Source organism: Anas acuta, chromosome 1 (assembly GCF_963932015.1).
Source record: "Anas acuta chromosome 1, bAnaAcu1.1, whole genome shotgun sequence".
NCBI lineage: Eukaryota > Metazoa > Chordata > Aves > Anseriformes > Anatidae > Anas > Anas acuta.
The window spans coordinates 108,825,658-108,850,519 of NC_088979.1; the positions used below are offsets into that span (position 1 = coordinate 108,825,658).

The window sequence follows — 24,862 nt, forward strand, 5'->3', positions numbered from 1 at the left end:
CCGCCGCCTCAGGGCCGCGCCGTGCCCCGCCGGGCGGGCAGGGGGCGCTGCCGCCGCCCCGCAGCGCCGCGGCCATGGCGGGCGGCTTCGGGCGCCCTGTGCCGCCGCCGGAGACGGGCTGGGAGCGGCTGCGGGACCTGTGGCGGCGAGGGTGAGGGGGGCGAGGGCGGCCCCGGGGCGGGGGGGACCTCCCCGGGGTGAGCGGAGGGCGAGCCCGGGGAGGAGGCGGCGCGCCCGTCGCTGCGGGTGCTGAGGAGAGGCTGGGGCTGGCGCACGGGGACGTGGCTGGGGGGGTGCCGGGGGCGTTGGGGGGCTGCTCCGAGCCTCATGCGGTGACTCTGAGGTTTGTGCCCCCGCAGCGACCAGCAGCAGTACCCGGAGGAGGCGGTGAACATCATCAAGTCGGCCTTCACCGGCGGCCTGGTGGGCTGGGCGTACGGCGGCGTGCCCGCCTTCCAGCAGGCGCGGAGAGCCTTCATCGAGCGCAGCCAGGGAGAGCTCTTCCAGAACCGGGCCGATGCCGTGGTACGGCACCAACCGCCCCGACCCGACCCGGGGGGTGGCCCTGCTCGGGTGGGGGCCCTGGCCTTGCTTCCTACAAGGCCTTACTGTCAGGCTGTCCCCAGTCCTGCAGGCTGGCCTGTGTGTGTGCGCCAGTGCCAAGCACTTACACCACAGTCACGGGAAAAGAGAATTTATTTTCTTTCTTGACATCAACTATATTATTATATACTAATATAATGATACATAATATGAATATATTTATATGTATATAATATATATAAATAATATATATATATAATATATCAACTCATCATAATTAAAAGCTAGTTACCAGTTTGTCCCCTCTTCTCTATTAGTCTCCCGTATCGTTCTCAGAAAGCTGTTGCTGTCTCCCCCAGACGTGTTGCAGCACGTGTTGGTCTTTACTAAGACCAAGTTGACATTACAAACTGGATTTAATTAATTATTTTCCTGTTCATGGCTGGGATGAGCATGAGCTCCCTTTCGTCTGATGAGGGTCAACTCTGTCTGTACGGGTCAGGGTGCCATTCCCAGCGGTTTGAGTGATGTCAGTCTCACAAACCATCGCCTGTACCCTGGAATAGAGTGGGGTGGTGCTGGTAAAAAGGAGCAGGTCTGTGACCAGTCACCTTTCTCCTCTTGCTCTAGCAATCTGCTCATCGTGCGGGTCTCAGGAGTTTCATCCGCTATGGCTGGCGCTGGAGCTGGAGAGTAGCAGCTTTTGTGGCACTATTCAAGTAAGTGTTTCCTTAGTAGTAATAGCGGGAGATAAAACTGGCTTAAGTTTGAACATCAGCAGCAAGGAGCCTTCAATGTGTGCAGCTTGTTCGGAGACTGCTCGTTACATCTTGAGGCTCAAAATACTGTGTTAACAGCGAGTCTGATTGATAAGGTGGAACCATGAGGAGGATTTAAGCTTTTTTTAATTATCCCAGTATTCTGATGAACCAACACAAAAACAAAACATTGGGAAAGCCCTCTTTGTTACATCTAATCCATACCATTATTGATTTGAACAGTGCTTTTCCCAGTACTTAACGGCTTATGTCTGCTTTTGCTTTATCTCTTCAGTTTGATGTATTTTCACATGTTTATCTGGGAGAGTATTACAAAGTGTTAGCTGTTCCGGAACAACTTTCTATCCCACGCTAATTTTTCTCCTTTTTGTTATGTCTGATTACTCCTGGTTTGTATACAGCAGCATTACTCACAATTCTTTGTGCTTGTCCTCAAGTACTTGCAGATGATTGTCTTGTTACTACGCAGTCATTGATCACCAGACATACCATATGTACGTACCACTTTAGTCCTTCAAATTTTCCTATGCAAATAATGCACAGATAGTGTTCCACTTCTCTGATTTTTCTCCCCAGGACATGTCTGTATTTCTGACATTAAAGTGTCAAACTAGGCATGCTCTTCCTAAAGCCCTTTAAAACAAGCAATATCTCTTCCCTGGCCTGGAAAATGGTAGATATTCATGTAGTTCTAGACCTGTACTAGCTGTATCTCTAGTTATGTTGTGTTCAAGATCCCCTTTAGGTTTTCAGATACCAGCAGTATTGACTAGCATTATTTCCCAGTAAGTTGGCTTTATATTTCTGTCTTTCTTCCTAGTTTTGTACCTTTCTGTATTTCTTCCTTGGTTTCTCTTGTGTTTTGTCTCCTTTTGCTGTGGTGTCTCTTCTTAGGTTTCATTAGCATGCTCTTTGCTTTCTCTCAGGACCTTTGATTACTTTAGATCTTTCTGCACTGGACATGCAACCTCGCTGTTGTCCACCAGATGTCTCCCCTGCAATCAGATCCATCGTCCTTTTTCACTACCCCTTTGTAAAAAGCTTTGAAGGGAGATGTTTGCCACTCAGTGTTAATTGTTTCCGTAAAGTCCAAGTTGAAGATTTTGTCCTGCAGTTGTGTGAATTTCGAGTTACCCATTTTAAAGAGAGATCGTAAGCTTTACTTGTACAAAGGCAAGGCTGACATGACAGTGTTGATAAAGAGAAGAAGATTGCTCTTGATGTCATGCAGAGGCTTGCCGATATGCTGGGAAGGATGCGACTACTGAACTGGGAACAGAGAGTGGTTTGGGGCTTAGTTAATGTGTTTGGAGAAGATGGTGTGTCTATCCTGGCTGGAAACCTCATGCTTCAAGAGCGGGTAACCCTGCTGATGCCACGAGTATGACTTAGCTCTGGTGGTAGCTGTATGACTGACTGGCAGGACCTTTGCATTGCTCAGTTCCTTTTAGACTTAAATATATGATGGATCTAAAAAACAAATAAATTACTTACAAAAAGAAAAAATTAATATCCAAAATCCAGGTCTGGAGGTGGTACTCCCCTGCTTCTGACTGTACAGTTGCATGCAGTGAAGTTACAGAAGTCAAGGCATTTGTGGCTGGTGTGCACGCGCTCTGGACAGGTTGGGAACAGGGCAGTTAGAAGCATCCTGAGGGTGGGCTTAATGAAATCCAGCTTTCTTTCAAGCTGTGGTTTGCTACCTGCCCTGTTCACGTGTAGCTGCTGACTTCTGTGCCTTATCCTTCCAGCTCTGTGAGCGCCAGCCTGTCTGCGTACCGCAATAAAACCACCATCAGTAATTATGCTACAGCAGGAGGTGAGACTGCTATACCTTTGTGTGCTTCTCTGTTTTGGAGCAGAAGTCGTAAACAAAATATCCTAAGCAGGAATCCATCTCTCTTGGGTTTCAGCAGGTCGCTAGCTTCTGGGGTTTGCTTCCTGTTCTGCTGAGCGCCTTTGTGACTTTGCTCAGCTGCTGCCCTTGTAACAAAGATACCAGTGCTTTTCTGAAACCATTCGGGAGTTCCGTGGTTATTAGTTCGTCTTAAATATTTGTTGGAGTTCCTGTGTGAAAAATGCTTGCATGGCCTAAATGCAACGTGTAGTGCATAACCTGCTCTTGCAACCACCTCTTCAGCAGGGAAAGCATTTCTTATTTCCTCTCTTCATAACAGTTTGGTGCACTGTTTATAAACTACCATTTTCATGCCAAATTTTGCATGTCTCCTTTTGGCAACTGGTAAGCGATCTGCTTGTTGAGTTTTAGAGGCTTTCCTGCCCTTGCAGTTGGGTGCGTGCTTTACTGTTCCTTTTTGCCTTACATGGCAGCTGCTATTATTAGCTGCTGCTGAATAGAAGGGGAAAAAAGTGGTGGGGAGATCATGCTCCAGCCAGCAGGGAACTCAGTTCTAATCTCAGAGTTAACTTTGACATTTTAGCATTTCTTGGGGAGTCTTTCTGAACAAGAAGGAGCTTCGTGCAATGTTTTAGTGCAGAGAGCATGTGGATAAAGACCTGGGGAAGTACTGCAACAGCAGCTCAGCCCTGGCTGTTAAAGTGCCTGCTCTTCAGGCTGCTGTGACTATATGGTGAGGGGCCCTCCCACTGGCCACAGCGCTTGGTTTCTGCTCTGTTAAAAGTGGATGTCAGCTTATGGAGAGCAGAAACGGGGCAGAGCAGAAATGGGGCAGAGCAGCACCCTCAGCAGGTCTGCCATGGCTGGTGAGGGGGCTGTTTATGGTTTCAGTGGTTTTGTGTTTTTTAGGCTTCACGGGAGCCCTCTTCAGAATGCACTTGGGCCTGCAAGGACTGGCCAGTGGCTTCATCTTTGGAACGGCCTTTGGGTAAGCTGTGACTGCCGGTGCAGGGCTGAGTCACGGTGTGTGACTGGCATGGTAGGTGTTAGCTGGCGGCCTCCCACACCGAGCCTTGAATCATAGGTGGGTCTGCAGGAGCTTTCTTCCTCTCTTGCCCTGAGGGGCTTCCTGTATTTTTCTTGGGACCTCAAGATGACGACTTTCTCTTCCAGATGCTTAACTGCTTTTTCTTTCTGGATTTATGTTTTGTTTTTCTCAGTAATAAGAACTCAGTGCATCTTTCTGCTGGTTGCGCTAACTACTATTAAATGGCAAACTATGAGGATGAGTTTAGAAGTGTCTTCCATGTCCCTTCCTTGGCATGGTCCCTAACGAGCCAATTGGTTGTGCAGTTTGACATCTCTTTTAAGGATCTGTGTTGTCTGGGATTAAGGCCAGGAGTGTAAGAGATGCAGCTTCTGGGCTCCCTTCTCAGCAGTGTCAGCAACTGCTCCTCTAGCAGCTCCAAACCCAGAGCTGAACACCTGAGGGGTGTTGGATGACCTGATGGCAACTTCTGAGCAGCGGGGCACCCTGGGAGCTGCCAGCCAGTAGGTTAGCAATCTGTGTAAAAACGAGAAACACAAGTTTTCATTCTCATTTCACTCAGTGAAAACATAAGTACCTCCAGAGCCGGACAGAAGTTAAGCAGGGGCATGACTGCCGAAATTATGGACTAGGTTATCTGTAGCTGTTGTTTGGGCATGTTAAGACCTTTCACCCCCTTGCCTTAGGTGTGCCTGCTGGTGGGTAAATTCCAAATATAATATCAGAGGGGCTACAGTGAGTCACAGCTGAAGACAGGCTGCATTTGGTGGCTGACATTAGAATAGGAGTACCTTAGTCTGTGGTGTGATTTGAGTACTGGGGAAAGTTACGCTCCAGTGATTTGGTGGCTGGCCCCCGCATGCTCCTTTTACTGTTGCCGGTAAGTTATTACTAATGTGTGTCCCCTGGGTGACTTTTGACTTCTCTCCTTCTTTCTCCAGGATCCCTGCAGGGGGCCTCATAATATTCATCCAAAATCTTGCTGGTGAAACCTTGCAGGAGAAGAGAAATCGTGAGCGCAGGGAGCAGTATGAGCAGAAGCTGGCAGAGTGGTAAGGGACAGTGCTGCCTGTTAAGTCTCGTTAGAGGTGTGTCTAGGTCTGTGTGGCTCAAACGTTGAGAGAAACCATGACATGCTAGGTTTTGTAAACCTCATTTCTGCTCTTTAATTTTTGGTTTGTTCCACGTCAGTCTGTGAACTGCTGATTTAACCTTCCCAGTGTTTGATGATGCTGTTTACTTTGTAGCAAGTTTAGTTCAGAATTTATGCTCCCCATCACAGTAACTGCATCCGTTTTTCGCTTTTAGATGTCTGAGGAGACAAGCAGGAGAGGTGGATGTGTCTTAATGCACGTTAGTGTTTCTTTACCAAAATTGAGAGAGGGTGGAACTCTTGCTTTTTGTGTTGCTGCCTTCCTTCCATTCCCACTAAACAGAGGAAGAAAGGACAGCTTCTTGGGGAGAAGGGGCTGTGACACTGACTGCATGTAAAACTCACAAATTAGTGCCAGTTCTAGAAGAAACTTCTCTTGAAGAGTTGGGATTCTGCAGGAATGCCTTTGTCAGGAATATGCTTGCCTTCTCTTTACCCTCTCTAGGCAATCCAGGCTTAGTGTGACCGAAGTCTTGGGCCAAATGGAAAGCAACACCCTGGAAGGACCACAGATGGAGATAGCAAAAGAATCTAGGAGCTACTGAGTCTTCCCCAAAGTCTCTGTCATAAGCAACTACAAAGTATTTTGATTTTGCTTATAAAAGTCTTCAATCAAGGGGTCACGGAAGTCTCCTGTGAATGCAGGTGTATCCATTGCACCTCTGAAAACGCAGTTTGCCCAAAATATTTTTTGTGGACGTGTGTCACTGCACAAGAGCTCGGAAAGGCCAAACCTCTTCCACTTCAGAAAGTGGACGTGTAGACTGTCCAGACTAGCAAGTGCCAGCTAGGTTTGGCTGGGGATGAGGGCAACCCCAGGGCCTCTTCTAGAACCTATTGCACTGCTGACAATGCCCAAGCCATTGGCGATGTAGAAATACTGAAGGTAAAGGAGCCTGTTAATAGTTTGGATGCTAAAGGTACCCCAATTCCAAAAAACTGGTTGTGTACTGGTGTGAGCTGTGCTACAGACAGCACCCGAGGACCTTGCTGTCAGCACAGCACTCGCAGCCCCAGAGCGAGCGTTCCTCCTGCTCTCACCATCGCCTTCCCACACCTGGACTTTGCCTGGCAGGGACCGATTCTCTTTCGCTGATGGTGGTTTCTTCAGGCTTTTTTACAGAAAAACACACTTGTCTCCTTGACTACTGAGGGTATTTCACAATCAGTGCTGAGGAGGGGTGGAGGAGCTGGGAGAGAGAAGGAAATACCCTGAAAAAGACACGGTTTGAGTTCCTCAGTTAAAGTGTGGCTGAGAGGAGCCACAGAAAGGCTCCTTTTTATTTCTGGTGGTCATGGTGGAAGAATTGGCACCGTGGACAGATTTAACAGCAATAAAAAATTCTCTAACTTCATTTTAAGGTTGGAAATTAGGGGATTGCCTTTGGGGGAAATGACCTTCGGGGTTTGTGACATTCAATAAAACCATCTGGCAGTGGTGACTGTGTCCATAATCTCTGCATGCTTAGTACAGCGTTTACATTAGAGAAGCACACTGGAGCCATGTCCCACGAGAAGGGTTCCATCTAAGATCCCACCAGGAAGCAAGGAAGCCTGGTGGCACTGTCAGACTGCCCCTGCCCAGGCGGTAGCAAGAACCAGCAGGGTGCCAGCTCTGTTTATTGTTTAGTACCAGAGGTAACTGTAAGACATTACCTGTGAGTAGGGCTGAAGGTGGTTCATCAATGGCCCGCACCTAGAAGGGCCAGGCGGCCTACTGACATTCCCTCAAAGCAGAAGGAAGTCGGAGTCCTGATCCCCTTTCTTTGTGTTTTTTTTTTTCTTTTTTTTTTTTCTTTTTTCTCCTATTAAAGAGAATTACACACAGGCAGGGGGGTTCAGGTCTCCTTCCCACCTACTGTTCCACATGGACTCTTTCCTGTGTTACAGCTAATTACTGCTGAATGAAATCCGAACAGTTGATTCCACAGAGTGTGTTCCACCCACCCAAAACAAATTTTTGGCACAGCTTTCTTCCAAGAAGGTGTTGTGCTTTCTAACTTATGAAATGATCATTTTATTTCTTTTAAACACTGTAGTTCATTTTTCCTTTGAAGAAGTGCATATGTTTCAGGGTTTTCATCACCCAGCTTCGATTTCCCTTTTCTGTGTAAGTGAAGGATGTGAAGAATCAAGCTATGGAGAGGTCTCTGCCTCTTCTGGTTTTAAACTCCACGTACATCGGTGTGATTATCCTCTGCCCCCTCAAAAGACAAAATAGGCCCTTCTGAGTCACATTTTGCCATTGTAGTTAAACAGGAATGTTTTGTCTTTGTTCTCCTTTTTTTTTCCTTTTACATCCCCACCCATTATCCCACACATTTTATTGTCCGTACCGCAGTTCTCATGACATTTAGCTGTGTCATTGCTCAGTTTTCTCTATGCCTCTCAGTGCCTATTTGATGTGACACCTAAGGAATACTAATTTTCCTGTGTCTGTGACCATTGATGAGGGGCATTCCGCCTTGGGAGAGCAGTCAGAGCCAAGATGTAGCAGTCCTATGTGTTTTTCTTCTCCATGTAAGGAAGGAAGGAGTGCTCGATGTCCTTACGTAGCCCTTTAGCAAGGGGAAGCACAGACTTTTCATCTACATTCAACTCACGATGGACAGCCATTTTTTGCTCTGTTTCCTGCTAAGGGTGGTTCCTCATTTCTTGTACTCAAAGTCACTGTCCAGACTGTGGGAAGAGTTGGTTCAGAGCGTTCTTCAAACACGAACATAAGGGTTTCCTCACCCCCCCACCTCCAGAAAAGCACAATGCAGAAGTTACCAGCTGTCCACTTGCAGGGTAGGTAACACAAGTAGCAGGGATGCAGTAGGAACATTTTACGCCAGATTTTGCTTTTGCAGAGAAACTCTCTTTTTGGGGGGAGAAAAGAAAGACCTGCCACACAGCTAAGCTCCTCAGTTAATCCCTGGCAGATCCACAAACATGAGATGTGTGGAAGTTAGGAGTTGGGTACCCAAGTGCTCTTTGTCATCGCTGTTGAGCACACCAAACAGAGCTGGGTCTTGATGCCAGCTGTAGCCAGTGTAATGGTTTCATCAGCCAGCTGCATCGCCTACCTTGCTGCTACACAGCCCACGTTTTTAGTAGCTGAGACATGGTGGATGGGGCTCATGAATAATTGAAAGGCTCTACCACTTCCCAGGATGTAGAACAGACATCTTTTATTACTGAGTATAGGACACCGAGTTCACCATTTCACTTTTAATACAATTAAAGGAGAATCCATGGAAAAAAAAAATGTTATATACAAAATACCTGCGATAAACAAAGCAGCTCACCTGGTACAATGACCCAGATATAAAGCTGAAAAGGTCTCATGGAAACCATTTGTGTGCAATTCACTGAATACAGCATAAAGCAATAGAAAACATGTTTCATAATGTAAGTGCTTAAGGAAAAAAATAAACCAAACAACCTGCCCATCAAGAGTATAAAAACAAACTGATACTAGACATATTTGTCAGTGAAGGTTTTTGTTTCCTTTTTAAGGAGTTATTTAAAGTGTCACTGGAGTCTGGTGTGATGTAGAAAGGTTTGGCACTGTGCAAAAGACAAACCCTTCTCAAGAGGCCCGTGCTATCAGCCAGGAGCAGCAGCAGGGCATGGGATGGTCGCAGGGAAGATGCTGTGCGGGCACCGCTGTCAGGGCTGCAGCGTGGGTGGCAAGGTGGAAACATTGGAAATGATGGAAGTTAAAAAGAGGGCATTAGCCTGCAAGAAGCTGGTAGTTTGTGCTGGAAAGAACAAATGTAGGCTGAAAGAAATTGAAACATGAAAAGCACAAGACCGCATTTCCCTGGCAGCCTTCCTGTGATAAGGTCAGGTTGCTGTTTTGGTAGCGCTGCCTTCTGTGCCACCCCTGTCCTGCCTGCAATGAGTGCACACGTGCAAAGAACATTGGTTCCCTGTCACCTACTGAGGGCCTTGTGGCAACCTTATCTCCTTTTATCTGTCAAAATCCCCTCAGTACAACTGTTCTGAAGTTCCCATTTCACTTCATAGAATGGGAAGGTGGAAAAATGCTGATGGGGCAGCATGACTCTGCAGTAGAGAAACAGAGCAGTGTCTTATTTTTCACTAGTGACTCGCCCTGATCCCTTCACCTCTCATAGCTCAATCCTCTATAAACTGCTGTTAGTGCTCCTGCTTCCTCCAACAATTTTTCTCTCAATATTTACCTGCTAGAAATAAGTGAAATTAATATTTCTGTGCTGCGTCCTAGCAAGATAGAGAGTTTGAGCAACAGAATCTCCCACAAAGATGATGGACTGGCGCTTTCAGACTGTGGTCTACCCTGCTAAAATACGTACATGAATGAAGCAATAAGGTAACAGGTACAGCTTGCAGTAGGACAGAACAGAAGGAAAAAACAAAACAGTACTATCATACTTGGGTATAAGTTAGGTTAGCATGCATAGTTAGTATGCATACTCAGGAGTACGAGTTCTCTGAGTTAGGTTAGTATGCATAGTTGCTTAGGAAGCTTGCTGGGGCTTGGGCTTTTTCTCCTCTTTTCCCCTCAAAATGAGAAACCAGTTTTTCCTACACAGTAGGCAAGAATATCACCCAGATCAGATGAGTCCTATCCCATGTTAGCATCCCGCAGGGAACTTCCTTCAAGTCCTGGCTGGGTAGAGAGAACGCTGACAGAAAGCAGCAGCATTCAAAGCAAAGTAAATCCCTATGTCACTGTGAGAGACTCCCCCCCAAAAATGGAGACCCATATAACTGTTGTTAGGCAAATGTACAAACACAAGCAGACCCGTATTTATGGGGCAAGGCCCTGACTTAAGTTTCGTTCTTGTAGGTACGTGTAAGTTAACCACCGAGTGTTACAGACCTTTAATCTGGGCTTTACAACAAGTGCAGGTAGGAAGCATATAAAACAAGCATATAAGAGCTTGTATACGTGTGCATGTGCGTGTGCTCACGTGCACCACCACCAGTGGGGTGGGCTGTGTCAGAAACCGAGTAACTTAATGGAGGAGCTGCGTCTTCATACCTGGCTTGGCAGGGCCATCCTTTCAGGGGAGAAAGGTTATGAGAACTTGTGCCACTGCTGTAGGTAAGCAATATTAGATAGCTGCTAGGTGTGCCGTCAGTATCTGTCATTCCCTACAAAGTCTCACAGCGCTGAAAATGAGCATGAGGTGTGTACTTCCACCTCGAGGTGCTGTTTCCTGAAAAGTGTGATTATTGCCGCTTTGGGGAAGAAGGAATGTCATATCACATATCCGTAATGGTCAAGTCTAAATCCAGACTCGTCCGGCACAAAGAACAGTGCTGGCAAATACCGGCGCGAGGCTGAATATAAGGAGTTGTAGCTGCTCCCAGTTGCACCATGGAGGTGCAGCCTGACTTGAGACTGTGGTGGGGTCTGGGGCCAGCTCTGCATTACTACAGGGGTAGGTGGATGGGGGCTACCTTCTAGGTCTCTGCAGGCCCCCTGATTTTCGTAGAGGCAGCATCAGAGTATCCCAAAGTCCTGCACTGGCGTGCTGGAGCAGCACAATGCTGACGGCATTCTTCTTCTACCTGTTGTAGGAACATGGAGGGTCCTCCCAGCTGGAATTCCAGCAACCCCATTGTAACAGGACCACCCCACAGCTTCTGTGGCATAGGTGGGTTTTTGTATTCGGTCACAAAAGGTTATGCTGTCCGTCTTGAGCAAATTTTTCTACTGCTGTCATCCCCTTCCAGAGAGCCAAAGGGTCAACGCAATAAGCATTGCTGTAGAGAACGGTGGGGACTGCAGTGCAGAATACACAGGATAAGAAACCTGAGGGACACAAGAAAAAAAACAACGTTTTACTGATTTTTTCCCCCTTCTTTTTAATCCCACATGTAAGTCAAAATGTTGCAGAGAGGAAAAACTGGGATCACCTGCTATAGTCCACAAGAGGGCTCCTATTACAGTAAAACCAGCTGGTCAGAACTAGACAGCTCAAGATGGGCCCTACTCTGAGCTACCGACTGGCACCTGCTTGCTGTGAAAACCTTTGGACCGTACAGAGGTGCCATCCCTCAGCGGAGAGAGGGTGACTAATGAATGTGCTGCCCTATTTAAGCAGCAATAGGACATGGCTCAGTGCATCGCAAAGTTACGAGATTACAGTCTGCCACTGAGGAAGCAATACGTTGCCCTGATGTACAGCTTCCATCCCTGTCCGCAGACAGCAGCTGTTCCAGTCAATGGAGTTGGGAAATAACAGCAGCTTACAAAAAAAAAAAAAAGTGTGGAAAACTTTTATGACAAAAGAGGAATGTGGCAGAATGGATTTATCCAGTAGGTGAACTCCCACCCGTGAACAGCACTCACAAAACCCCCCAGGATTCGTGCTAACCAAGGTTTTAGTATCTGTTCCAGATAGGGCCTTCCCCAGAGGAAAATATGAGTGGGTGGTCAAGTTTGGAAATGAGAAGAGTGGCCTGAATGATAGTTTCCCCTTCTTTCTGTCTCAAAAAATTCTAAGCCTTTAGATTACTGCAACACAGTGTGACAAATTCATGACTTCTAGGACTCTACATCTGCTACTCTGTGGCATCACCCTGGCAATTCAGCATGCTGAGGGGAGAGCAGGAAATACAGTCGCCTGGATAATGAGACAAGCAGTAACAGTTAGCTGTTAATCTTTTCCTTGAGCCTCCTGATTTGGAAAATGTGTTTTTGGAGGACACAGCCCTGAACACAACTAAGTTTTCAAAACAAGGTGTATACAGTCATAAACCCTTGGTAAGCCAGTCTGTTCCCCAGCCATTCCTGTACCGTCCTTTACAACACCTCATAACAAAAGTAACTCCTTTCAATATTACCGTTTAATGTTAGTTAGGGTTTTAATACTAGTGGTTCCTGGGGAAGTCTTAGAGAGGAACAGCAGATGATACACTACTCGCAAATGAGTACATTTGTACATGAGTACATCTAACATTTTTCACTAGATAATTTTTAGAAGGCAATGCCCCACAAGCAACATGAGCCTCATCCCATGGCTGGGAAATACCATGAGTCTGAACTGGCAGTAGAGCCCTACCACTTTTATGCTAAGGTGCACACTCATATCAAAACCATGCACCGTTTTGTGAGCTAACATTGCATGAGAATCTATTTTGCCAAGAGAGGAGTGGTGAACAAAATTACCTGCAAATGTGATCTGGTCATACCGATGATGTTTCAGATGTCATTTTAGAGATCGTGGGTGGCTTCATACTTTCCTTCTCATCCTCGTCCATTGGGTCTTGATTCTTAGAACAATGAAAACAGGCTGAAAGAGAAGATCCCTCATTAGCACTTGGGATTCGAAGTCAATTGCCATAAGGGAAAGAACTTCTTTATTGTGAGGGTGACAGAGCACTACAACAGGCTGCCCAGAGAGGTTGTGGAGTCTCCTGTGGAGGTATTCAAAACCCGTCTGGAAGTTATCCTGTGTAATGTGCTCTAGGTGACCCTGCTTGAGCAGGGGGGTTGGACCCAATGATCTCTGGAGGTCCTTTCCAACCCCAACCATTCTGTGATTCTGTGAACTGCAGATCAAAGTGTTTGATGCAAACGTCTTCTTCAAGAAAGTAAAGCAAAGAAAACAAAAGTCTTTTAAATCTAGTTATGCCTATTTTTCCTTGGCAGGGCTCATCCCCGCAGTACATCTGAATATGGTTAGCCCACAGACACAGTCTGATCTGATAGGAAGGTCCTTTATATAGAGCTGTTATCTATATAGTGTCATGTGGATAAAACTGTTCACATTAGCACAGAGCTAGAATGTCGGCCTGATACAAAGACAGGTCGCCACGTGCTAAGATAATGTCTGTAGGGAAACAATGGTAAAAGGCACACATTACTAAATGCAGCAAACTCCTCAGATTAGGGGGTGTGAACCTCAACAAAGCACCTACATGTTTTGGTCACCACCACAATCACACATCTGAGAACCCTTATTTCCGTTTTGCTCTCTCTTTCTATTCCCTCCCACACTTCAGCTCCTTGAAGCATGGCTTTTCGAGCTCCGAAGTGACTCTGAGCACCACGGCAGCTCCTGGACCAGCTTTCCCTATGTCAGAGCAGCAGAGATACTCTCAGACCTACTCTGAGCTCCCACATCATCTCCTGAAGGGTGATCTGCAGCGACACCAGTGGGAAGCACTCTCAGGACATACATTTCCCTTCTCAGACAGGTGGTAGCGCACAGCAGCACCGAAGCGCAGCAAGCTGTACAAACTGGGAAGTTGGTTTGAAACGCTAGCCTTGGTTTCTTACATCTCACATGGTCTGGAAAGTGACTGTGCCACCTGACTCGGCAGATCTGCTCCCTGTGCGTGTTAGGAAAATGGGACTAAAAAGGAGTGTACGCAGCTGAGTCTCCTGACAGTGCAGGTGATGTCATTCTGCTGCATTGGTACGCTTCCTGCATCTACCTTAAAAGCAATCTGGTTTATATATAAAAGGCTACCTCAGAATGCTAATAGCAGGAGACCTTTTAATTTCCATCCTGCACTTATTTAGAGACAGATCTTTCAATTCCACTTCTTTTTTTTTTTCCATAACTAGAAGTTCGTTGTCCACGCAGCAGCTAACAGCACAGGCTGTGTTGGGTTGTGGTTTTCATGTTTTCAGCATGGTTACTGCTCACCCAGCGACGTGGCTCCAGGGAAGAGCCAGCACTCTGGAGGTGCACAGGTGTGGCTAAGAGGGTTCCTGCCTTCCAGATGCTCCCTTTCTTGGTGATAAAGTGCCAAAAGATAATCATCCCAGCCTGATGCAGCGGTCACATTGCTTTTTGAGAGCGTGCGGTTGGTGACGAGGGGAAGAGCACAGCAACACCACCTCCATGCCCCTGACTTGTGAGTGACCTTGCTTGAAATTGTAACAGAGGTAGCGGAAGACAGGAACATGACAAACTCACGTGTTCCCGAGTGAACCAAGTCCCTGTTGCCTAACGAGTGACCTCTTTCCAGCAGGGGGATGGTTACCGCTGTGACCATGATGGGCTGTGACGCGCAGACTGGTGGCTTTTGGCCCAAGCGCGCTGAGCGCTCTCGGTGTGGGATTCTTGTCTCCTGCCTCCACTTCCCCAGAGACCTGGCAGAGCTCGATTGGGTGATATTTATAGCACGTTGCACAGCCTGCTGTCTTCCTGCAGGACTGCTTTTCAGAGCTACTAACAGGGCACTGACAGGACGTGTGCTGCTGTTGAGTTTCAGTACCGGCTGGGTGCCAACTTGCCTTTCTACATCCTTTAGATGCCTACCCGCATCTTCAGGGGCTTTCTGGCTAGGCCAGCTTAGACAACACTAGGAGCAACAGCTAGTAAGTAAGATTTTTGAGCCACAAACAAACAAACAAAAAAATCTGCTCAGCTGCCACCTAACCCTGAGATGCTTGAGGTCCCTTTTGCAATCAAAAAAACCATGGACATGTTTCAAGTTATTGAAAATTTCATAGCACAGGACCTGGCACCTCACCTCTGCCCTTTTTGGACCAACAAAGAGGACAAATCCATGTCTCCCGATTGGGGTTCTTCTAAAAGTGAGACGTCGCTGTACTAAAGTCCTTCCTGTGGCCCTAGCACCATACACTTTTGTAACTTTGGCTCTGTGACTTTTCTGAGGGATTGTCCAAGTAGGATATGTGGACAGATCGATCCCATTTTGAAACTGATAGTGCCCAGCTGTATGTATGGCGATGACCAAGCCATGGCATCTTCAAGCATCTTAATACATAAAAATGGACCTTTGTGAATCCAGCTCCGTATACCACTGTTCTCTGGAAATACTCTGATCTGCAGACAAAACCCCCAACAGCTCTGGACTCTCAAACCAGAACACTTAGTGCTGCATGTGCACAAAACGTAGGAAAGTCCTGAGCTGGACTTAGGTTTTGTGATAGTAGATGCTGCATTAAAAAAAAAAGGAAATGAGAAGGAGGTACAAAAATACCTACTGTGTCAGTACAGTTTCTATAAAAGTGTATTTTACATAGATACTCCATAAACAGAAAGGGACTGTTTCTAGATAAAGGAGCTATACTTACCATGCCTTGGGAAGTATCTTGCTGCTAGGGTGATAGCCAAAAGAAAGATGATAAAGATGATACTTGTAGCAGTAATGACATTATAGGATGGAGGCATGGTAGGGGCAATGCAGTCATTTGTTTTTGCTGAGACAGAAGAAACAAAACGTAAGTAAAGGGCCCAACAACATTTTGTCATTTTCATGTAAGAGAAGGTATATAAATTTTGGTGGTTCTGGCCAAATCCTAACTGGGATATGCAACCTGGGATATTCAGCACACATTCAATAAACAAACAGACAAAGCTGGCACCTAACCTGTAGAGGCCCTCCCATTCCCCCACACTTGCTTTTTGCTGAAATTTTAACACATCCACAGCATCCAATATGCTGGATCTCTGTTCAGAGCAGGACTGAGATAGGCTCATAAGCTCCTTTTAAAGAAACTGGTTAGGCTTGGTAGAAAAGACAGAGCCCACATCCAGGAAATTTCCATTCTTAGTGTTACTCTGCAGTTTTTCTTGCTGCTTTCGCCTGGTTTATGCCTATATTTTCATCTCTGAATTCACAGGCAATGGAAAACAAGAGGTATTTAATAGACTGGAGGTGTCAGTCCCATCATGGAAGGAAAAGGGGTTGGGGACAGAGTTCAGTTTCAGCAGATCTGCGTCTTTTTGTTTTTCACTGCTGGAGATAACTGTTCTGCTACTCAAAAATGAGAGTAGGTAACAGGCCGTTTGTGTACCACACAGGACAACCCTAATTCAATGGAAAGGACACACCAGGTACATGTTCACAGTCTTCAGATTTTCATCTTCTGCTTCTAGTGCAATTAAGCTTCATTCAACTCCTAAGACCCTAGCCTGATCCACTGCACAATCTGGCCCCACGTGTCTCCCACTGTAGGTTTTGCCTCCTGGGTTTACCAGAAGCTATATTCATTCTGTCTAGAACTCTGTGTTCATGGAAAACTCATTTAGCAGACCATTTGCATTGTACCAAAGTGGGACTGGTTACACTTCTTAAAAGCCGAAAGGCAGGGTTTTTGTGGCTGCTGTTCTCATTGCTGATTGCTTCCTTTTCTGAGAACGTGACGACAGTGTATTGTTATTACTACTATTTTTTTTTGTTGTTGCTCTCCTTTTCTATGCAGTATGATATTTGTAACCTCCTTCTATTATGATCTCTAGGGAGATTATGCGCTACATTCAGTAATAACCAAAATTCATAAAGCACTAGTTTCTGGCATTCGTCCTGAAACTGAATGGCACCTCTCCTCACAAGCCCCTTCGACTTCAGTAAGATTGATGAATAAGGTACCTTGATGAATAAGGTAAAATTCCCTAGGATAACCAACAGCACTTCACTAGTTTCCCTTGAAGATGCCTGTATCTCTACAGTGAAACCATCAGACCCAGAGACATATTTTAAAATACTTTTTCTGGTAACAACATAAAAAAAAAACAATCCTTTTGGCATTAAGAATTTTATTGTGCATCTCTTTCTACTGCAAAAACATGTGGACTGTAGCATGCTGCCTTGCCTCATGCTGTTTCCACTTGTCCCTCAAGTTTTTCAAGGCACACACTTACCTATTATTTTATCAATTTTAAGCCAAGCACAAGCAATTTTATCCATATGACTTAACCCTATATTTAATGTATGTATGAAAGCAGAATTTTGTCTAGACCACAGCTGATGGTTTCTGTCACTAAAGCAAGAAGAAACACGCTTGTTAAATGAGGAAATTGTAAGCACAGCCTGTGGCATTTGAGGCACACACGTTTCTCAAGTCCCTCCATTCAGATACCTGGTCTGTGTCACGCAGTTGGCAGCAAGACCATGCTGGTACAGACAGGCACTAAATGGAGCCGATCCCAACCTGTGTGAGCCACTGAGGCTGTGGGATCCGGCCGCCCTGTCAACCCACCTGTGGCCCACCACAGAGCAGCAGGAAGCCAGAGCCATGTCTGCTCACCAGAAACAGCTATAACTGCTCCACCATCCCTGCTGTCTTAGAGCCATTGAAATATTTTGGTGTGCAGCTCACAGGTGGGATCATTGGTCGTCCTTGCATGAACAGGTATACAAACATCTACTGCTTTCTCAAAGAGGCCAATCAGCAGGTTCAGCAAAGCATTTTTGTAATACAATTATGGAAACCTACTTAGAAGCAAACTGGTGGACTTGACAAAGCCATTGTATTCAACGGAGCAAGTGAGGTTGATGTCTTTGGTCACGTTGAGATGCAGCTTCCCTGTGACATTGTATGGGCTGAGTCTGGACTCAGACACCCAGGTGGTATTCCAGACGAGGGACCCGTTGTTGAAGAATCCAGAGATTTTGGGTTTGGGGAAACCTCCATAAGAAGAGCATGTTACCACCATCTCCGTTGATTCACAAGTAGTATTAATGACATCTGATGTTATGTTTGGCTCACTGAAGTCAGCTGAAGAAAGAAAGATTGAGAAACCATTCCGTCAGATTCCCCACAGTCCTGGTCACCCATGGTAAAAGTAAAGACTCTCCCATGGGACACTCTCCCTCTGTGGTAATCTGTTTGGCCTTTCTTGTGCCCTAGCATCCTCCCCCCCAGCCTTGTAGTGTTGACCTTTGCTTCTTCTCCTTCCTGATCACTATCCCAGGTGTCACAAACTTTGTGATGCCACCTCTCCAGTCCTGCTGTTCCTCTCTACATACAGCAGTTTGTGGAGCAACAGAGTCATAAGACTGGACTGACTATGAAGCAGTGGAACAAAAATCTGTATTAGAGGCAATGGCAGACTATTTCCTCCCCCCACACACTCTGCCCTGTCCTTTCCCACCCTGGAGCTCACAGAGGGTCCATCTCTGTTGGGGGGGAGAGTTAGTCACACATTGGCCTCTCAGCCACGATGGCCAGTACCAGAATAAATTATAGTTTCTTTATGAGAGCCCCCAGATGGCTCAGCTGAGAGCAAGACCCAGTCATACTGCTAATTGCAAAGATGCACAGCAATCCATAGGTCCTCCTCTGACGAACACAGACCGTGTTCCCACCAGACTTTTTTGGCATTGCCATAATTGGTTTTTGGAGCTTTCCCACCCACCCACACAGCTTGTTTCATGCCTTCCCTCTGCTTTAGATGTATTGGTGCAAGTGTTTCTGAGGCTTCATGGTCAAATAGGTGAGAAAACAGGTATGGGTGAAGGTGGAGAAAAAGCTGGGTTCATTGGTAGCCTGGATCCCTTTGCCAGTCTGGTTCATTGCATGACTAAACCGTTGCATCAGCACTACTGGGGATGCCCACGGGTTGCAGTAAGTAGCCTCAGCGGAGGCAAAAGGTGGCACGGGGACTATTTAAGGCAGCACTTCCACGGGACAAAACCTCTATGGGACCACAGATTGGGCAAGACAGGGACCAGTCAGAAGCAGCAGTGCAACGTGTGGCTCCTGGTGGGTGTGCATCCACCAGTACCACTGCTTCCAAAGGAACCAAACTGCCCCTCTCTCCCTCCCACCCCTGCCAGCTCCAAGTCCACAGCCTGCCCACTCCCTACAGCCCCAGCCATGGCCAGGCTACACAGAGAGCTGCAGCATGTTGCTTATCGCACTGCAGAACAGCCCTTTTTGGAGCAGCTACGGTTGTGTCTGCAGTTGCTCCCTGCCTGACTTACACTTTGGCCACATGAGTGACAGGACCTGCAGAAGGCAGCCTGCAAAGGCAAGGAAATGGGGAACGGTCCCTTATGGTCATAACATGTCTTCCATGGCCTAAGCTGACCATGAAACCATAGCCTAGGCTACCCAGTAGCTAGTGAAATAGACTTGCTCAACATTGCATGGCCAACCAGTGGCAGACACAGACCCGGCTCTCCTTCCAGGCCCGCTGTTGAGCAATACACTGTTGACATCCAGTTTGACATCTGGAAAGTCCCTTCAAACCTCCCAGTCTGCTTCACCGAAGCTCCCTGATCAGTCATCAGGGCATAACACTGCTCCACCTCTCTCGCTCAGGGTAGCCTGGCTCCAGCTGTGGCAAAGGGAGCTTTCCCTTTGCTGGTTCCCACAATAACTGATCCCCTCAGCAATACTCCCCTCCACTGCTAGGGAGGGTTCCAGCAGTGCAGCGCCATTTTTTACTTATTGGTTCCCAAAAGGATCACTGAATTGGTCTCATTGCATGTATGTCCAACATTCATTCACCCAAGTAGGCAGGCAGTGGCCAAACCTCAAGAACTTGTGGTGGCTTTTTTTTTTTCCCCTGACAAATGTTCATTCAAGGTAGGGAATGCTCATTCAGTGGTTCTCTGGAGGATTTCTGGAGCTCTGCTGCTAAAGGTATTCAAATCTGTTTAAATATATATATTTACACACACACGTTACCAGTATCTCTGCTTTTGGTTGAAACCAACCACGACAAAAACAAGTGGCGCAAGTGGAAAATAATGTCAGCGGAACTTTCTGCAGCCTCCAACAACAGATTCAGATTCGTTTTGAGCAAAGGAACTTGGGTTTTGCCTTTGAGGTAGAAAGCCTCAAGTCTCCAGCCTCAGGCTGTGGAGCTGCCCTGCAGCCCCCGCGTGGGCCAGCCCCACGGGAGATGCCTCTGGGGCCAAGGAGAAGCAGCACCACCCCGCTCCACCTGTGGCTTGGGTGCTTCCCATGCACCGAGGGTCTCTGCTTTGCCCAAAAGACAGCAGGGGGCAGAGGTGGCCCAGGGCACCCAGTGGCAGTGGGACCTGGGAGATGGCCTTTCCCAAGAGGGTGTCATCAAGGGGAGCGTGGTGGTGGGAGAGGAAAGGGCAATTTTCTGTATCTGGGGTGGTTTTGGAAGGACGAGAGGAAGGCTGCCTGAAGGGAAATACAGGGGACTTAACAGACTTTCTGGTGCTGTTTTAGGCTTCCCGATGAAAAGCTACCTGCTACACTATGCCTAAAGCTTCAAGGAGTGCCCTTTTCCCCTAGGGGCTGGTGCCAGAAAGCCTCGGGTGCAGGGAGGCAGCCCACCTACCTGTAACAGAGAGGGACACGAGCGCATCACACACAACGTGGGGTGAAAAGTCTTGTGAAGTTCTGAGGTTCTGAACCACACACTGGTAAGTGCCATTGTCCAGGATTTCCACAGGGTAGATCCACAGGGTGAGGTTCTTGCTGTCCAGCTCTGTCCGGTTCACGTACTGGTCGTAATCTGGGATCTTATTCCCCTCCGAGTAGGCCAGCACCACCTCCCTGGTGTTCCTCTGCCAGTAGACCCGGTAGTTGCTCAGGCTTTCCGAGCTGGGGATCTCATGGCAACAAGGCAGGCCGACCTTCTCCCCGACTTTGCTCTTGACTTCCTTCGGCAGCGCGCAGCCTGTACGGGGGCAAACAGAAGGCAGTGAGACAGGGGTGCAGCCCTGGGGCAGGGCCTGCTGTGGAGAGCTCACCTATCTCGGCTCTGTCTGCACCCCCTTATCTACCTCGCCCCTCGCCTCACCTACAGCTTCAGCTCTCCTTGAGGGGAGGACTGCCTTGGCGGCGCCTTTTTATATGATGCTCCAGCCCTTCTCATGATCGCCAGCAGGCACGCAACGATTTCAGCATGAATTACCAAAAGCAAAGGCAGGAGACTTACTTGCCTGAAAATAAGCTCTGGTGCTGCTTTCAACACCACACCTCAGAGTGAAGAGTTGCCATGATCGTTGGGTGAAATGATAAAAACATACGTGCTCCAGCTGCTGCCTCCTCTGTTCTCCCTTTTCAGAGCTCGGTGTTGGGAAAGTCTCTGCTCTAACTTTGTGGTCCCTGCATCCCAGATATGGCCACAGTGGTTGATTAGACTGGGGGATTTGCTTTTTGATTTATTTTTTTTTTAAAAAACAACACACAAACAGCCTTTTAAGATCCCAGAAGCTAGAAGCAGCCCTACGATAACAAACTGTGGTTAGAGCCACACTTTTATCATAATACTAGCGTGGTATTAACAAGTAAACATTTTTTTCCTAGCCTAGCTAAAACAAATTAATATTTTTGAAGGCCCATGGGGATTACCTGTAAACCAGCACAGGTATTCCCAAACTCCCTCCTGGCACTGTGTACAGGTGTGCACCTTCAGTGACAAGCTGGGGCTCTTGCAAGAGGAAAATGTGCACATTACTGCTGACCTTTGACCAAGCTGGCAGTAATCCCACTGCTTCACATTACTACTTCCCTTCCTCTTTGCAGTGGGTGCTCACAGGCACCAGGCTACAGACACCGCAAGGGAGCCACCGAGCCAGGGGCTCCTGCAGCACTGTATTGGCTTGCAGCCCTGTGCAAGGCCAGGGTAGATGCGTCTGCCTTTTCCTGGGTCTGTGTAGCCTCTGGGGTGATGCTCATCCCCTGCACACCCTAGTCCACAAGGCCGGGTTGTTTTGGGGTTGCCCTGCTTGCCTAGGCCTCACTGCCTCAGCACTTATCTCCAGTAGAGGGGGGAGACAGAGCGACCTCTTGCACTCCACTGACGGACAGCAGAGAAATAAGGAATCAGGCGGATGCAGAGAAGATTCAGACTCCCTCTTCCTTCCCTGCAGAGACCTCAGGAAACACCTCTGAGCGGTGCTGGGAAGGCCCTGAACAGGGAGAGCTCCCTGAGTGCAGTGCCAACCACTGGCGGCGGTGAGCCTCAGTTTAGCAGTCCCGAGCCCTGACAGGGCATGAAAGGAGCTCCCACCCCGTCCCCCGCAGCACAGCTCTCTCCATCCCTCCTGCACGCTTCGTGCCAGCTTTATCTCACCACTTCACTCATCTTCCAAAGGGAAGGAGGTGATAGTTTCCGACACGATTTCCCCCCACCTGTACTTCCCCTTACAATGCATCACAGGCATGACTACAGCCAGACCGGGGCACGGCGCGGGCCCACTCAGCCCACTGACCTGTGGCAGAAAGCCACTGGCCCAAAAGCATAGAAAAAGCAGTTCTTGCACGCTACACGGGATGAGACCTGGCATACCCCGACATGTGGCAGTCACAAACTTAGGGGCTTCCTGACGTTGGCAGCTTATTGCTACTGCTGGAGCTACCTTCCACAAATAGGCTGTGCCTCTTAAGGAACACACGTATATTTTTGGCTTCCGCAGCAAAACTCCCGTGGGTTACATGACTTGATTACATGCTGTGTGAAAAAGCATTTCCTTCTGGTTACTTTAAAAGCGACCCATTTGGGACGGTGATTCTCAAAGTTCCTCCTGCTGTGCACTTGTGTGTGTGTGTCTGTGTGTGTTTTTCCTCGACCACTTCTTTGCCTGTTCTCACAGTTCAGCTCTTACTATTGCTGGCGAGACCTCCAGGAGCAGCCAGGAAAGCTTTGGGACTGTGGATCCTGGTGATAACAATGCAGTCGAGTGTGTATTTTCTATTTTCTTTTGCAGCAATAGGGGAAGAGTAGGCGTACAGTAAATGTCAGTGAGACATCGCATCATGAGTTGCATGAGGTTCTCCGCGCCTTGCCCCAAAGAGTCTCCTTTGCAACCAAAAGGAGAACAAAAACCTCCTCGGCAGTACATGTGCAGGGGCTGGAAACTCCTGCTGATGTCACATCTACCCTTACAAGGCTCTGCACCCTTGAAACTGCAACCTGAATGCTGCAGGCCTGAAGGAACCAAGGTCCATGAAGAGTCATTCAGTCCCACAAAAGTCCCCTTTCACTTTAAAGGTGAACTGCAAAGCAAAAATGAAAACTCAGTTCTGTCCCATTTCTGCGCTGAATGCTCTCCATAACCAGGCTGCGGGGGAGGTATCCACCATGGAAATAATTTTTAATGACTTTTCTAGAAAAAGAAATAAACCACCCTCCTGCACACCGCGAAGCCTGCCTGCTCACTGGGCACTCGCCTTGCTCCTCCGCTGGCAGCCCGCGGCGCTGAACCAAGGAAAGGGTTGACCAAACAGCAGAAAAAGTGTGTTTCATTCAAACTACTCCTAAACACAACAGGGCTGATTAGAAGAGAAAGGTGAATTTAGAGGAAAAGCATCCTTCCTTGTTCACTCTGAAACAGAGGGCGGAAAGGCTGTTGAGCTCACGTTTTTTTAAGAAGAGTCTTTAACAATCTTTAGTTCTTAACAAAACCTTTAACCAGATTTCCCCCTTTCCTTCATCCCTTGCGGCAGCCAGGTTTCAGAAATTCCCCCGGCCACAGAGAGCTTGGTTCTGCTGGCCAGGCTGCACAGGAGAGCGGCTTGCCTCTGGGACAGAGCGCTGCTGAGACATTTGCCTGTAAAAGGCAGCGAAAGACCACGCAAGGCTTTAGAGGAGCAGGGTCAGGCTGCTGGAAACTTCAGTTAATTCCCTGGGAAAGGAGAGCCCGAAGCCATCTCCTTCCCTTCCACCCACCACTTCTCTATCCTGCTGAGCCATTTTGACATTTTTTTTGGCCTCACCTTGTGTCACCTCGCTCCACACACAACCCACAAGGCAAGCCACACGGAGGGAAAGGTCCTTCGTGGTGGACCTGGAGTCCCTCGCCCCTCTGAGTAAGCAGCACATAAGACAGTGCACCTGTACATTTTTCCAAATGACACTTCTACAAAAAGCTCTGTCAGGCTTTTATGTTAGTTTAAAAATTGAGAAATTTGAAGAGCTCAACTGGACTGGACTCTCCCCGTTGGTCTTTTCTTTACCCCAGGAAATTTTACCAGTGAGCGATCAGATTCTTTCAAGGATTTCCATGAAGATAAAACTCAGCAAATATCCTGTGCTACACTTGAACACTGGAGGAAATACCTTATATGTCATCTAACCCACACTGTGAATATACCGAAAAGAGCCCAACAGATGCTCAGATAATTCCTGTGTGGAGACACTGGGACAAAATCACTGCCTCACTCTGCATTTCACTACAAAGACCTCATGAAATGAGAAAGACCAGATGAAACAGAGAAAAGCAGGTGCTGGCAGCCCTCTTCAGAGAGCCTGGGACTGGCTACTAACCTGCACACAATTACCTGGGAAGTCTCCAAGGGTCCTGCTGCCCAGGCTTGATTTCAGCACGCAGGGAGGTCTCAGCACACAGAGAAAAGAGGAATGCTCCTTTCCCCTTTCATAAACTCCAGCCCAGCCCTCGGTAATGAATTAATTACTGCCGCTATCCATCCCTCAGCTGTTCTGCACTGCTCTGGCAAAGAGAAGCAGCTGTGAACCGAATTTGGTTCACGGTGTCACAGTTTAGCTGCTGTCACGGTGACCTTCTGGTAGGTCCTGTTCACTTACTCATCCCAGATGTGGTGAGGGAGGAGGGTTAAGGGCATCCTGAAGAAAAGCTGCCACACACTTCGTCTGGCAGCGGCTCCGTTCCAGCTCATTGCCTCACACGTGCTCACCCTTGGCAAGTGTGCCCGCAGCAGGGCAGAGCTGGGATTGATCCTACTTTACGATGTCATGTCAGGCCTGAGACACGGAGCAGGGGCAAAGAGGTTTTCTAAAAGTTCAGCTCTGCTTGGTTTTGAGCCATAACGTGGGGGTGCCCTG

At 47.7% G+C, this 24,862-nt stretch overlaps 2 protein-coding genes and 1 long non-coding RNA gene across 4 annotated transcripts in view; 2 read left to right on the forward strand and 1 right to left on the reverse strand.

The window, feature by feature from the left end:
• TIMMDC1 (translocase of inner mitochondrial membrane domain containing 1) lies at positions 1-17,583 on the forward strand. 2 transcript variants are annotated; one of them, XM_068691835.1, is made up of 7 exons: positions 1-151; positions 360-525; positions 1,174-1,262; positions 3,074-3,141; positions 4,090-4,168; positions 5,170-5,280; positions 13,368-17,583. In XM_068691835.1, the coding sequence occupies exons 1-7, from the start codon at positions 75-77 to the stop codon at positions 13,567-13,569; spliced, it is 792 nt and encodes a 263-aa protein (XP_068547936.1). In that variant the 5' UTR covers positions 1-74; the 3' UTR covers positions 13,570-17,583. The 2 variants fall into 2 exon arrangements, with proteins under 2 accessions (XP_068547936.1, XP_068547947.1); XM_068691846.1 differs by lacking the exon at positions 13,368-17,583 and adding an exon at positions 5,827-6,820.
• Positions 8,533-24,862, reverse strand: part of CD80 (CD80 molecule) — a 23,763-nt gene continuing 7,433 nt past the window's right edge. Inside the window, exons 2-6 of the mRNA XM_068691852.1 lie at positions 20,390-20,731; positions 17,563-17,844; positions 15,418-15,543; positions 12,532-12,655; positions 8,533-11,172 (exon numbers count right to left, since the gene is read on the reverse strand). Of these exons, the coding sequence (XP_068547953.1) occupies positions 12,549-12,655; positions 15,418-15,543; positions 17,563-17,844; positions 20,390-20,731 (857 nt within the window). The 3' untranslated portion in view covers positions 8,533-11,172; positions 12,532-12,548. The remainder of the gene's footprint in view (positions 11,173-12,531; positions 12,656-15,417; positions 15,544-17,562; positions 17,845-20,389; positions 20,732-24,862) is intronic.
• LOC137860978 (uncharacterized) overlaps positions 20,731-24,862 on the forward strand; it is a 5,741-nt gene continuing 1,609 nt past the window's right edge. The window contains exon 1 of the long non-coding RNA XR_011099295.1: positions 20,731-24,585. This is a non-coding gene — a long non-coding RNA (uncharacterized lncRNA). The remainder of the gene's footprint in view (positions 24,586-24,862) is intronic.

Coding starts and splice junctions, on each gene's coding strand:
- TIMMDC1 (XM_068691835.1), top strand. CDS start 75: ATGGCGGGCGGCTTCGGGCGCCCTGTGCCGCCGCCGGAGACGGGCTGG. Junction 152..359: donor CGGGACCTGTGGCGGCGAGG/GTGAGGGGGGCG, acceptor GTGCCCCCGCAG/CGACCAGCAGCAGTACCCGG. Junction 526..1,173: donor AGAACCGGGCCGATGCCGTG/GTACGGCACCAA, acceptor CTCTTGCTCTAG/CAATCTGCTCATCGTGCGGG.